Below are 15,119 nucleotides of genomic sequence, written 5' to 3' on the forward strand. Positions count from 1 at the left end.
CTGAAACTTCATTTCCAACATATGTAAGGTGAGATAAATTTATTCATATACCTATGTTCTGTATCGGTCTTTCATTCATATACATTAAGATAGTCATGGATAATACAAAAAAGATTTATGTCGATTCTGGTGTTAAGAAGCACCCATAACAACATTCTTAAATAGCGATTCAAATATTTTTGGATAATTAAGCAGAATAAATAGCTGATAAAGCATATTAAATCATATCGCTTAAGATGAAATAATTTATATATTTGTTTGAAAGTATATACATTTAATAATAAATAATAAAAATAATGGTTAAAATAAATAAGAACTAAGGGAATATCTTTCTAAAACAAAATTAAGCCTATCAGGCCCCAAATGTATGAAAACAAAAAGGACATCTGAGATATGCAAAGGAAGACTAGATTAATCACTTCCCTTGTAAATGTACCCAATGTCGTCTAGACCGGACTCCTGACCTTCCTTAAAAAATATTGCATGAATTAAAAATATTACCTATGTAAGTTCGAAATTGTTCGAAAAAATAATTTTTCAAATTCGAGTGAACAGGGTGATTTGCAACAAAAGGCATGCACAGAAAGAGTCAAAGTCAAAATAGACAAAAAAAAAGCATATATGTAGGTTCTATTTCATTGAGTTCCAACGCTCATAACAAAACAGATAATGTATTTTTATCCTTTTCCAATCTAGTTTGATGCGAAATTATTTCCAATCAGAGCAAAAAAAAAAAAAAACATGTGTTTACAGTTTAAATCATGTGCTTCGTGTTTTGTTGCTCTAATCTGATTTTCAAATTCTGAATAGTAAAAATAAATAATAACTCAAAAAAAAATTAGATTTCGGCTATAGTTACGCACAATTTTCACTCATTTTACAGCTTCTTCACCATATCTACTAAATTCATTTATCTAACAAAACCCAGCGGATACTCTGCAAGAGCATTTTATTCCAAAGGATAACTAGGAAGTATGGCTGAATGCTGCTTACCCACCCAGCCGAACACAATCATCACGACAACTGAACATCCGCTACGGAATATCCCGAGGACAACCTAGTCGCCAGTCGAAAAGTGTTTGTTGTACTTACTTCAGGGTATCCTCACAATACTGCTAAGAATCTCCCTTAGCACAAAAAATATAAAAAATATAAATATACTTAGAGTAAAATGTTAGACTCATAGTTCTTAAATTATGATCTAAACAAAAAAGTATTTTATTACTCGTTGCTGAATGAAAAAAAAAAAACACAAATAAAATAAAGTTCGATGCTCAGCTCTTTTGTTTGAACAAGAGCGTCTTTCCATGTAAGAGCTTTTAACCTATTTTCAAGTTCAAATCATTTATATTTACGTATATTAAATACAAATAAAAGCGGTTTCATTAATTTCAATATTTTTCTGGCAAATAAGGACATACATACTTTTGAAATAAATAAAATATGTAGTTTAAGAACTAAAAAATACGGTTTTATTACGCACTTAAAACTATAAAATAATTTAGCTGACTTATATCACATGGTTACCTATGTCAAAAAGCGTAAAGCTTTTTGTTCAAACTTTATAAAAGTATATACAACCAAAATGCGTATTACGCTTTTTGATCTTATTGTTTAAACTACATACATTAATATTAATTTTAACTTTCTATACACAGGTTCCTAAATCACCTCATGTACGAGCAAACCATAATTCTTGTATTGAAATGTTTTTTAATACGGGTTGAATAATAATTTCTTTAGAATGACATGCCATTTTTTTTTGTAATTTTTCAAAATTCGTATTTTTAAATAATCATTTTTATCAAAAAACAATACCGACTTCCATGGATGGGTTTTATGGCTTTTCTAATAGTTCCTATAGCCAAAAATGAACGAAATTGAAATGGGACCACATCGCAGCCAGTAGCTTTCCAATACAAAAAGAATTATCAAAATTGGTTCACTCAGTCCAAAATTATGTGGTAAAAAACACAAAAAAAAAAAATACAAAGTAGTAAAAACGGCTCCAATGATTGTCAAAAAAATAAATTGCACGACTGGGGTCGCACGTACTTGCTCTTATGCTTAAAGTAACTATAATGTTAAAGCTTTTTATTCAAGAAATTTAAAATTCGATATTTTGAAGAAATTTCATAAGTAGTATAAAAAAATTAAATCTGTTTTTATAATTAATAAAACTCCGTTTTAAAATATCTTAAAAAAAAAAAACAAATATGCCATTTTATTTCTCGTATAAAAAGGTATTTTTAGAAAAAAAAATTTGAAAATTGTAGGAGCCGTTTTTTAAAAAAATAATTTTTTATATATAAAATTTTTTTAACATTTTTCAAAAAAAAAGTTGGTATGCTATTTTGAAGAAATAATTAATTTACACATAAAAACTAAATTTCAAAATTTTTCATTGATCCGTTTTCAAAAAATTGATTTTTCAAAAAAAAATTTTTAAATATTTTTTAAAAAACCAAAAATGCGTTTTTTGAAAATTTTCTAAAATTTTAATATTATCTTTACTAACACACTTTTGTATAAAAATTTTCATTTAAATCGGGTTAATTTTGTACGAGCTATTCAGAAACGAAAAAAACCGTTCTATGACAGGTACCGTTAATAACGGTACAAAAAATATTTTTTTTATTTAAAAAGTTGGCCCTTATGTGTAGTATTACACACAAAAATTTTAATCAAAATCGTTAGAGCCGTTTTTGAAAAAAATTAACTTTTCTATTTCCGTTATATGGCAGGTACCGTTAGTTTTGGTCATAAAAAAAAAATTTCAATTTCCCCTCTAGGGAATCACCAAAAACTGCTAATTACCAAGTTTGAAGAAAATCACTTCACTCGTTTAGGCTGCAGCTCCAGATAGAGACAGACGGACAGACAGACAGACAGACAGACAGACAGACAGACAGACAGAATTGCCGGACCCACTTTTTTGGCATTCTCCATCATCGTAATGTCATGTAAAATTGTTATCTCGAGTTCGATTTTTTTTACGAATCCTAAACTTGCCCTATAGTACCTATATCGCAAGTAAAAATTTTAAAAATTGTATGCAAGAAATTAAATTTTATAATCCGTCTGGTGTTTAAAACCGTTCGAAAACATGTTTTTGTTATTTTGAATACATGTTTTATTTTATTTTCACTATTAATCTGAAAATTTCTTTTCAAAGAAGACAATTTAATCAATTCAATATTGTGGAGAGGATTTTTTAGCAACTGCTCAATACTAGTCGCTGATGTATACATTATAATTATACATTATATTATTTGTAAATCATAATTTTTATTAGTCATTGAATCAGCGATAAATTAGTATAAATTTTTCGGTTGGGTCATGAGACCAGTTTGATGTTTACTTTGAATTTACTTGCAAAAATCATATACATAATTTTGAATTTGATTAGCCGAAGCGGTTATAACAACAGACGAATTGATGTTTTAGGGGTTTGGGAATATCCCTCATAGTCATGGTGAAGTCTTTGTGGGACTAAGCGACCCCGACAACGATGTTTTGGTACCTTTGGAGGAGTGGCTCTATAATTAAAATAATATCTTAAACAAAATTAAATTTACTCAATGAATTTAGTTTCCGAGATTCAATATAATTGTTTAGCGCAAAATGTAAAATAGAATTTATTCTTAGTGGAACTATCGTCCCCTTCCCCTATCATCCCCATCCCCTTATTTTTGCGGTTTGTTGACAATTTTTTTTTTTACGGGATAATGTCTTATAAATGGATGAACAATGCATGTTGAGATGTAATCGTGACTCATCCTCACGTTACACCTGAGTCTGTTAGTAGGATAGATTATGCAATTTCATCTTACAGGCCAAGCAATACAACGAAAAATTGAAATTGACTTGAACGAGAAAGTAAATTAGAAATTATAAAATATTTTCCTTTCATTTGTAAGAAAGATTTTTTTAAGAGGTGTGTAAATTTATATTTATTTACAAACAAATAATGCCATTTATAATTTAATTTATATCAATAAACAAAAAGTTCTTAAAATAGTAAACAGTCTTTTCAATTAAAACGTTTTTGACAAAGTCCTTGGGTATTATCCATGTTTATAAGTCACGGTTTTCTTAATAATCGTCACTGGAAGGGTCTTGTAGTGGCGATGATAGTGATGATGATGCTCATGTACATGAATAGTTTTTTCCTTTTTAGGTTCATATTCTTCTGGGAAACTATGTGGTTCGAAAACTGGATGATGTTCCTCTGCAGAATCTTCAAAATGTTCATAATGTTGATGACCATGATCCTCATGTAGATGAAGATCGGATAAACCATCTCCAAACTCGTGTTCTTGAGTTTCGGGCTCGAAATGATTAAGATCACTTAAGCCGCTGTCTTCTAAAGAAGTTTGCCATCGGTGGTTAATAGGCATGAAACCACGCTCCTGAATCGGTGGTACAAATCCTGAGTTCACGACGGACACAACTGTAAAAAACACCATGAAAATCTAAGTGCAAAGAAAAAAATTTTAAAAAAACCAAGATTACATCTCAGTATGCCAAATGTAAAAAAGGGTCAAAGTAACCTACCTTCATGATTGAAGTAGATACCATATGGGGATCTTGTAAAGACTGCTGATACCTTTGAGTCATTTGATTTAATGCTGCAAAGCATTACTTCAAATCCCAGTTTTATACTCTACACACTCCAGGCAACATGATAAATCATTTACGAAAAAACAAAAGTGTCTCTTTAAGATTTCCCCTCGAGGCATCTTCTCTGATAAAAGTGCAAGTCTTTCTTTCAAACAATGACATTACCATAATTGCACAAACAAAAATATACCATCATCAGTTTAAAGACTGTGGTTTTTGTTGGCTTGGTGCCACCTGCCTTCCACCACACATCACTAAGCTCAATTTCTATCTGATGCTAATTCCCTTTTTCGAATGGCTAAGAAGTGCGGTAAGATATTGGGTTTTCTTTTGTCTTTTTTTTTTTTTTTATAATTTTTTTTTGATTTTGCAAGCCAAACCGGCTTGTTGACAGGTTTGATATTTTTATTATTTGATGTAACATTATTATCTAACGGCAGCTTATCTCTACAACAATGTGACAAAAACGGAAATCACATGTATATGAGCTAGACATTAGTGCTTTGTTTATATTTTGTTGGTTAATAAATTTCTTGTGGTTAGAAATATACAAGTGAATTGGTTTATAAAAAAAAATAATACCTGAATCAAATTAACATAAAATCATAAAAAAGAGGTTGACAAACATGAATGAATTTTTGTCGGCAATGAAATCTACGATAGTTCTTGTTTTTAGTCTAAAATATTTTTGGGAAGTCAGGTTTATCTATTGGTGCGAGTTATTCAGTCTTGTGGTCGGTGAAAGACTAAGTTAAAGATGAAGCTCATCTGGAGCAAGCTTCGAGCTAAAGAAAGTTTCAAAAACAAAAAGTTGTAGTGTGAGTTTAAACTTTAATTCATTAAACAACTACACTTATTTGCTATTAATGAGAAGTATTTATCGCGGTGTTTTCAGAAATTTGTAAAATGAAGTGAGATTAATTTGTTGCTATTCGTTCTATAGGATATAAAAATAAAATAACTTTCCAACGTTCTTTAAAAAATATAAGATTAATAATGCTTGAAGTGTAAGTTAGCTTTTCTTCGTCCATTGTGGTAATGTAATGTCATCAATCCGGTGCGTATTTTCTTTTTATTTAAACTACTTTTTTTTATAGTAGTGCCAGAAGTCCTATAATAAAGAGCCAAGCATTCAAGCAAGCCGCGCAGTCCTGTGTTCTTTTGTTTATGACTCTTTTTCTTCATTTTTTTATATCATCTTCTTTCACATACATATCTACGACGATTCAGACGAAGTAATTTTTTTAAGGGAATGAATGGTCAGAAATCCAAATTTTTAAGAAAAGCTTAAATTCCTTGGAAAATACGTTCTGTTCTGTTATGACTATGACAGTACGTCAGCGAATTTATTGAGCATGAGTTTTCTCATTCTAAATACTTAAATATTTAGAGAAAAATGGACTAACACCGCTACTTTTGAACTTGCAGAAAACAAAATTGCCGGGTACGCTTTTTAAGTCTTTCGAAAACTCGAGGAAAAGATTGAACGCACATATGCACATGTTATTTGACAGGTACCATTAGAACCAAACAAAAATTTCAATGCCTCCCCTAGGCAATCACCCAAAACTCTTTACTACCAAGTTTTAAGAAAATCGCTCAAGAAGTTTAGGCTCTTGCTCGAAATGCATATAGACGGATAGACTGACTGACAGACAGATAGAACTGCGGGACCACTTTTTGGCATGTTAATGTCATGTCTGATTGTTAAATTTTTTTACGAATCCTCAACTTGCCCTATAGTACATAGAATGTTGCATTTTTGTATGTATGTTTATCTCTTTTTTTTATTTCGTTTTCATCACCTGCAACCATTAGCATGAACTTAGTTATCTCCGTAGCATTGATTTTATTTAATTGTTGCAAAATATTGGTTGTTAATAGATATAAGTTTTGTGAAGACTAATTAGTAACGAATTAGCAACAAAATAACAAACTATTCCCAATTCGATTTGCGAAAAGTGCTCCGCTTAGTTCATGCTCGCTTCCAACCCTACACGGAGAGAAAAAAAAACCTAAAAAGAAGCGGGTTCTGTATTGAATTAAACAGATTTTTGCGTGGTTATTTTCTAGATGACTTTCGTCTTTAATTAAGCGGACAAATGTTTTAAATTTCTTGAATGTGCTAATTTCAAAGAAAATCACTAAGTTAAGTTACTTTTTATTTTTATGGGGAGACATTTTAATTAAAACAAAAAATCTGACAGTCACTTGGGGGATTGACAACAACTCTTGGGTCACTAGGCGAGTGCTTTAACATCAAGCTATCTCACTGTTGAAAATTGCTATCATAAATTGCAACTAATAAAGTCTTATAATTAATTAATTATGCGTGAAAAATACTTTCGGGAACTGTATGAGTTTCAATAAAAAAGATAGAAAGATAAACTTTTTATACTCTTACAAATTTATTTTTAACAATAAACGTTTTCGGAAATAAGAATTCCCATCTTCAGATTATACAGCAAAAATTGAAATTAAAAATTATTTAAATAATTTTTACTCCAGTCAAATAAGGGTTTAATCTCGGAATGAATGTTAGTAGAAATTTTTTTTGCTCAATATCTTCCTTTTGCCATTCTATAACATATCTAAAAAATCTAGAAAAATCTCATGTCAAAATTAGCAAAAATAGGCTATGGTATTATATACACATATGATCAAGGGGCACGGTAGTGCCCAGCCAAGTTCTCTAGCAACTTTGGCACTACACCCTTATTTACAGGAAACAACTCAGGCCATTTTCGACCCCCCTCTAACTTCCACACCAAAGATGCTAGAAATTTCAAACTCGCTACATTTGTTGAGCTAGTCAAAACCAAACTCGTCGCAAAATTTTAGCCTCTTACGATGAGTAGTTTCTGAGATATAGGGCTTCAAAAATCGCAAAAACCGTAACTGACTGACTGACTCACTCACTCACTCACTGACAGATCATCAAAATTATGGAGAACTTCCCGTTAACGTAGAAGCTTGAAATTTTACACGGTGATAGGACTTGTGGTGTATACAAAGGGACAAATCGAAAATTTGAGATTTTCAATTCAGGGGGCGTGGCATCCGCCCTTTTCCGCTGAATTTTCATAAAATATTATACAGCTCTTCTGATTATCGTAGAATCTTGAAATTTGGTAGAATGGTAGAGCTGGTAGTAAATACAAAGGAAAAAATTTACAGTTTGAGAATTTCAGCCAGGGGGCGTGGCAACCGCCCATTTTCACTGACTTTTCATCAAATATAGAGATTTTCAATTCTACAGCCATACCTTGCAAAAAGAAGTGAAATCACAACAAAAACATTACTGTTAAAAAAAGAGCCAAGTTCACCTATGTTGAAATTATGCTGGCACAAAAAGTATTGAGATGTAAAAGTGTATACCAAGTTCTAAAGTTTGGGTTCAAATTCGTATCAATAAAATTTTGATTGTTTACTTGGCAATTTTTGAAATAACTTTAAAAATCGGTAATTAAAAGAAAAATTGTCAAGATCAAGAGAACAATCAAAATTTTATTGATACAAATTTGAACCCAAACTTTAGAACTTGGTATACACTTTTACATCTCAATACTTTTTGTGCCAGCATAATTTCAACATAGGTGAACTTGGCTCTTTTTTTAACAGTAATGTTTTTGTTGTGATACATGATTTCAAGGTATTTTTTAATGCTGATTCCAAAAAAGTTATACCTGTTTTTTATCTTTCAACCCATATTATTATAACAGTTGCTAACTTACTACCGAAAAACCCTTAAAAGTAATGGTAGCGGAATCATATTTTGCATGAGGGTTTTCATATCCATTATCATTAAGAATCAAAACAATGCAATACAAAAAAACATTTATATCTATGACAAAATGGTATTTTTTGAGAAAAGGGGAAATTTTGGGATGTGCACTAAAAAACATCCTGGTACAATCTTGGAATTAGTGCTAATAGGCTAATTTTTTGTTTCTATCTTTGTTTGGATATTCTATAACTTATGTCAAAAATCTAAAAAAATCTCATGTCCGCAAGTTCTAATTTTTCAGGTTAAACTAAGTTAGGTGCAGATTTAATAAAAATAAAAAGAAAACTTTAGATTCTTATATGTATACCAACATAACCCATATCATTTCAAGGTATTTTTTAACGCTGATTCCAACAAAACCCACAAACAAATCAATATGACCATCCCTGAAAAGTAATGTACCTTATTCATGTTGATCTGACACAAATATCTGAAGAGTAGTTTTTCAATTTTTTCAAATCTGCACCTTATCTTCAAACCAAGAAAATTAGGACTTGCGGACATGAGATTCTTTTAGATTTTTGAGGGTAGCTAAAGAATATCCAAACAAAGATTAAAATGAAAAAAATTAGCCTATTAGCACTTATTCCTAAGATGAACAAGAATCTTCTTTAGTGCATATCCTAAAATTTGCCCCTCCATCAAAAAATACCATTATTTCGTAGGTACATATATTTTTTGTAATTGATTGTTTTTTTTAATAATGATGGATTCTAAAATCTTCATGCTAAATTTGGTTCATCTACCATAACTTTTAAGGGTTTTTCGGCAGTAAGTTTGCAACTGTTATAATAATATAAGTTGACAGATGAAAAACAGGTATAACTTTTTCCAGAGACGTCAGATTGTCTTGATTTTAGATTTTTAGAAATCAGCATTCAAAAATACCTTGAAATCATGTATCATATGTGTATATAATACCATAGCCTATTTTTGCTAATTTTAAAAATCTCCATTTCGCGATTTGACCTTGAAATCGCGACAAGCGGACATGAGATTTTTCTAGACTTTTGAGATATGTTATAGAATGGCAAAAGGAAGATATTGAGCAAAAAAAATTTCTACTAACATTCATTCCGAGATTTACCCCTTTTTTCTCCTTATTTTACTGTATTATTTGTAATTAAAATCTAAACATAATTTTTTTAAAAGAAATTTAAAAAAAATTTAAACATGTGGTTTTTTAAGAAATTAAAAAAAAATTATGTTTAGATCTTATTCCCGAAAAAGTTTATTTTGTTAAAAATAAATTTGTATGAGTATAAGAAGTTTATCTTTTTATCTTTTTTTTTTTGTTTAACTACCAAATATTAAGACGATTTCAACATTAATTTTAAATGATTTCATTTTTTAAGAAAATATTTTAATATTAAGACATAAATCTTTAATCTATCATTTTTAATCGTTTCCTTAAAGATGAAAATTCCTTTTGAAATAAAATGAAGTTCACCTTAAATTTAACCAAATTTAAGCGGATTCCATTTATTTTAAGCTGAAATCCTATTATTCTAAGATGGTGGAATTTAAAGTGAGCATCATTTTACCTTTTTTCTCCGTGTATAGTTTTTTTTTTTTATCATAATGTTTTTATTTTTTTTTTTTTAAACATGTTCAAGAAACTTATTTTCTTCATATTTTTTCTCAAAAACTAAAAAAATGGAGCAATTTAAAAACTTCATCAAAACTTTCATGATAAAACTACCTAATGCCTTTTTTTATATTTGTAAAATTTATTACCTTATAATAAACATGGTTTGTGATTATAAATACTTAGACTTAGATGTATGACTTTTTTTTGGCGACTTCAAAGTACTCTCATTGAGAATACATATTAATGGCAAATACTTTAGATAAACTACCATTTACCACCACCTTTCTTAACCGAAGAAATTTTCAAAGTACCACTTTCTATCACTCGGCCAGAATTGTAATAGATATTCGAAAGTTTGTGAGCTCTATTTATTTTACCAGTTCCTCCATAACCATAAGCATTTATCAATTTACCAGAATTAGGGGTATTAATTGCTCTACTACCACCCAATGATGGTAATGATGGCAATGATGGTTTTGAGCCTCCATTATCGCCGCCGCCAAAAAGAAGTCTTAAAAGGTTTGGAATAATCGAACCCAAAGAACTGAGAGGATTAGAAGATTTTGATGATGTATCAGCACTTGGTTGGGGTGGACTGAATGGAATGGATGGTGGATCAGCAAATAATATTTGTGGTTCAGATTGCGAGTGTGAACCGTGTCCTCCAAAGTTAGGTGGTCCGAATGAGTTTCCCCCATGACCGCCGCCGCCATAAGATTGTTCTTCAATGATCTTTAGAATTTGATGAGGTTGCGATGAACCATCATTGTGACCGTGATTACCTCCATACGATTGTTCTTCTATGATTTTAATAATTTGAGGCTGCGATTGCCCACCATATCCTCCATGACCTCCTTGACCTCCATGTCTGCCATGGGAATTAGAAGCTTGTTCATGAATTACCTTGATGATTTGTGGTTGAGATTGCTGAGAATGATGAGAGTGAACATCATTTATGGGTTGCCATTCACTTTGGTAGCCTCCATGTCCCCCACCTAGATTTCCTGCACTTTCAGCACTTTGTATTTGAACTATTTCAACAGGAGCTTCTGGATGATGTCCTTGATGTGATTGGTGATGTCCTTGCTCGACATATTGGACTTGATGTATATGCTGCAGTTGTTGAGGTTCAATTTCAATTTCTTGTATGGAGTTACCTCCATATCCACCGGATATTCCTCCATTGCAGGTGTATATTATTGTTGTTAAAAAGAAAAGTATCTAAAACAAAAAAGAAAAAGGTTAGCCGTGATTTTAATAATTGATTTTACAGGAGCTGTTTATGTCCTTACCTTCATTTTGATCGTCCAGGGCTTAGCTAAAATTCAATGACAACGCGACGAGACAAACTGATACCACTACCAAGGAATTAGTTTTCTTTTATACCCAGGAAAGAGGGCTTCCCCCATATTGCACATTAACATCATACCAGTGGGTTTTTTTTCCATCGGTTACACCATTTTAAACAACAAATTTCAGACTTTTGGAAAAAAAAACAAGCAACTTGTGTGTCTCTGACTAAAAGTTACTGACAAATAATATTGTATCTGCTGCAGCGGTCTTTGGGTCGATTGCCAATGGCACACCGCACCGTAACAAACAAGACCTACGACACCAATACTCAGCGTGGTTTCGTTTAAGTGGACCATTTCTCAATCAATGCTAAGCCCAATTCCACATGCACACATTTAAAGACTACTTTCTGACCTAAGTATCAACGGCGAAGCGTGGCTTGAGAGTGTATCATTTTTAATGCGTTAAGTGTTTGTATATTTATTTCAAACAATTCAAAAGGCGCATAAATTAGCCATTATACATACATATATCTATAAGAACCTGTGGTAATATTGCCAACATAGGTTATATTATTGTTTTTAAATTATTTACAATGTTTTTTTTAGGGATAATATTTGTAGTTTCTTAAGGGGGGGGGGAATCCCTCTGGAATTTTTTATTTTTGCATTATTTTTTTTCCCTAATAAATTCATTTATCAACCGAAGAAATTATTTTCAGTGGTCTTAGCCTTAAATGAAGCCTCATAAGTTCCTAAAAAGTCGCGACATCCATGCGCTCCGAGCCTACCACAGTACGAAAACGAAAACTTTAAACTCATTTTTCTCGAAACGCGTTTTTTCCGCGGCAACGTAACTCAAAAACTAATGAAGCTTTCGACTTGAAATAAAGTGCAAATTACTCGTTAACTGGTGTAACTAACTGGTCATTGCATGAACCTAAAAGTTCAACAAAATTTGTATAATAAATATTTTTTTTAACAATTTGTTTATAAACAAACATTGTGTTTTTTCGTTTTTTTGGTCTGTAATTTTTATTTTACACTTGTTTAGTAAATTTAGGTTCATGCAATGCGTATTAATATATTTTATTGGAAAAAAATTACTTTTTTGATTATAAATAATTTTCTGGATCAGGGAATTGCACGGCGCAAACTCAAGGCGTCAACTTTAAAGAGCTGAAAAGTCGCCATTTTGTTTTTTTTTTACTTAAAAAAAATGTATCAATATTTCATAATGTCAATAATATCATATTCTTTTCCAAATTTCAATAAATGCTTTCGGTTTTAAAAACAAAATTATTGAAAAAGCTGTCGTCCAGATGGATTTCCCTCCTTAAACGAAACTATGGGTCGTATTCCAAAATATGACTTTTCAGAACATTTTCTTGAGATCGATTTCAAGAAAATGTTCTGAAAATTGAAAAAAGAGCTTAAGCTAATTTATTTTACATTTAAGGATTGCAATTCTTTTTTGAGATCGATCTCTTTTTTTGAGATATGTAGATTTCAAGGAAATGTACTGAAAAGTGAGGCTTAATCATTTTTATTAAAAAAATTAACACTAACAAAAATATTTATTACAAGTGAAACAAATTTGCATACAAAAATTTTAGGTTTGAACTGAAAAATATTTGCATTGAACATAAATAATTTTCTGCATTGAAAAAAAAATTCAATGCAAAATGTAGGTATGCGTTATATTATTCCTTTCTTAGTCACCTTTATTTAATATTATTTTTTCAACATTCGTCTAATTTTTTACAATTTTGGCTGCCATAAATTTCTTATTTTAAATATAATCCAGTCAAATAAGGGTTTAACCTCGGAATGAATGTTAGTAGAAATTTTTTTTGCTCAATATCTTCCTTTTGCCATTCTATAACATATCTCAAAAGTCTAGAAAAATCTCATGTCCGCTTGTCGCGATTTCAAGGTCAAATCGCGAAATGCAGATTTTCAAAATTAGCAAAAATAGGCTATGGTATTATATACACATATGATACATGATTTCAAGCTATTTTTTAATGCTGATTCCAAAAAATCAAAAATCAAGACAATCTGACGTCTCTGGAAAAAGTTATACCTGTTTTTCATCTGTCAACTCATATTATTATAACAGTTGCAAACTTACTGCCGACAAACCCTTAAAAGTTATGGTAGATGAACCAAATTTTGCATGAAGATTTTAGAATCCATCATTATTAAAAATCAAAACAATCCATTACAAAAAATATATATACCTACGAAATAATGGTATTTTTTTATGGAGCGGCAAATTTTAGGATATGCACTAAAGAAGATTCTTGTTCATCTTAGGAATAAGTGCTAATAGGCTATTTTTTTCATTTTAATCTTTGTTTGGATATTCTTTAACTACCCTCAAAAATCTAAAAAAATCTCATGTCCGCAAGTCCTAATTTTCTTGGTTTGAAAATAAGGTGCAGATTTTAAAAGATCGAAAAACTTCACTTCAGATATTTGTGTCAGATCAACATGAATAAGGTGCATTACTTTTCAGGGATGGTCAGGTTGACTTGTTTGTGAGTTTTGTTGGAATAAGTGTTAAAAAATACCTTTAAATCATGTCGCTTATGTTGGTATACATATACAAATTTAAACTTTTCTTATTAATTTTTTAAAATATGCACCTTATTTTCAAACCAAGAAAATTAGGACTTGCGGACATGAGATTTTTTTAGATTTTTGAGGGAAGTTAAAGAATATCCAAACAAAGATTAAAATGAAAAAAATAGCCTATTAGCACTTATTCCTTAGATGAACAAGAATCTTCTTTAGTGCATATCCTAAAATTTGCCGCTCCATAAAAAAATACCATTATTTCGTAGGTATATATATTTTTTGTAATGGATTGTTTTGATTTTTAATATTGATGGATTCTAAAATCTTCATGCAAAATTTGGTTCATCTACCATAACTTTTAAGGGTTTGTCGGCAGTAAGTTTGCAACTGTTATAATAATATGAGTTGACAGATGAAAAACAGGTATAACTTTTTCCAGAGACGTCAGATTGTCTTGATTTTTGATTTTTTGGAATCAGCATTAAAAAATAGCTTGAAATCATGTATCATATGTGTATATAATACCATAGCCTATTTTTGCTAATTTTGAAAATCTGCATTTCGCGATTTGACCTTGAAATCGCGACAAGCGGACATGAGATTTTTCTAGACTTTTGAGATATGTTATAGAATGGCAAAAGGAAGATATTGAGCAAAAAAAATTTCTACTAACATTCATTCCGAGATTTACCCCTTTTTTCTCCTTATTTTACTGTATTAATATGATATTGGAGCTAATATAAGGCCACATATTAAAAATTGTTAAAAATTTGACGAATATTTTTTTTCAATACAGAAAATTTCTTATTTGCAATAAACTTTTTTTTATGCAAAATATTTTTATTTGCAATACCAATTTTATTTTCAATGCAATAACATTTTTTTTGAATGCAAACATTTTTTTTTTAAATATCACATGTGTTGAGCTCGTATCCGAAGTCGAAAAAATTCTATCACATCACGTTTTTGAGATATTCCCGTTAGAAAATCGAAAATGCCCCTCTTTACCAGTCTTCGAGATTATTTCTTAGCTTTTGGTTATTTGTTTTAAATAAATTTGTAACGGTTTCTTATCTTTCTAAATCCGTTTAAATCTCTTAAATATCTTTTTCCTTCTTTGAAAAATCTTAAGTTGAAATCAACGTGCTTCGTTCTGACTTCGAATTCGAGCTCAGTACCAAAAAGTAGAAGAAAAGTATCTTGGTGTCTGTAACAAAAACCTTGTTAACCAGTGCAATTGGTG

The 15,119-nt window shown here is 30.5% G+C and overlaps 1 protein-coding gene across 1 annotated transcript; it reads right to left on the reverse strand.

The window, feature by feature from the left end:
- Positions 1–4,052: 4,052 nt before the first annotated feature.
- On the reverse strand, positions 4,053–5,080 carry LOC129911505 (lateral signaling target protein 2 homolog). The gene is made up of 2 exons (XM_055989323.1): positions 4,558–5,080; positions 4,053–4,475 (listed from the first exon to the last, which is right to left on the reverse strand). The coding sequence occupies exons 1-2, from the start codon at positions 4,618–4,620 to the stop codon at positions 4,068–4,070; spliced, it is 471 nt and encodes a 156-aa protein (XP_055845298.1). The 5' UTR covers positions 4,621–5,080; the 3' UTR covers positions 4,053–4,067.
- Between the last annotated feature and the right edge of the window lie 10,039 nt (positions 5,081–15,119).

Source organism: Episyrphus balteatus, chromosome 2 (assembly GCF_945859705.1).
Source record: "Episyrphus balteatus chromosome 2, idEpiBalt1.1, whole genome shotgun sequence".
NCBI classification, from domain to species: Eukaryota; Metazoa; Arthropoda; class Insecta; order Diptera; family Syrphidae; genus Episyrphus; species Episyrphus balteatus.

Coding starts and splice junctions, on each gene's coding strand:
- LOC129911505 (XM_055989323.1), bottom strand. CDS start 4,620: ATGACTCAAAGGTATCAGCAGTCTTTACAAGATCCCCATATGGTATCT. Junction 4,476..4,557: donor TATCTACTTCAATCATGAAG/GTAGGTTACTTT, acceptor CTTTGCACTTAG/ATTTTCATGGTGTTTTTTAC.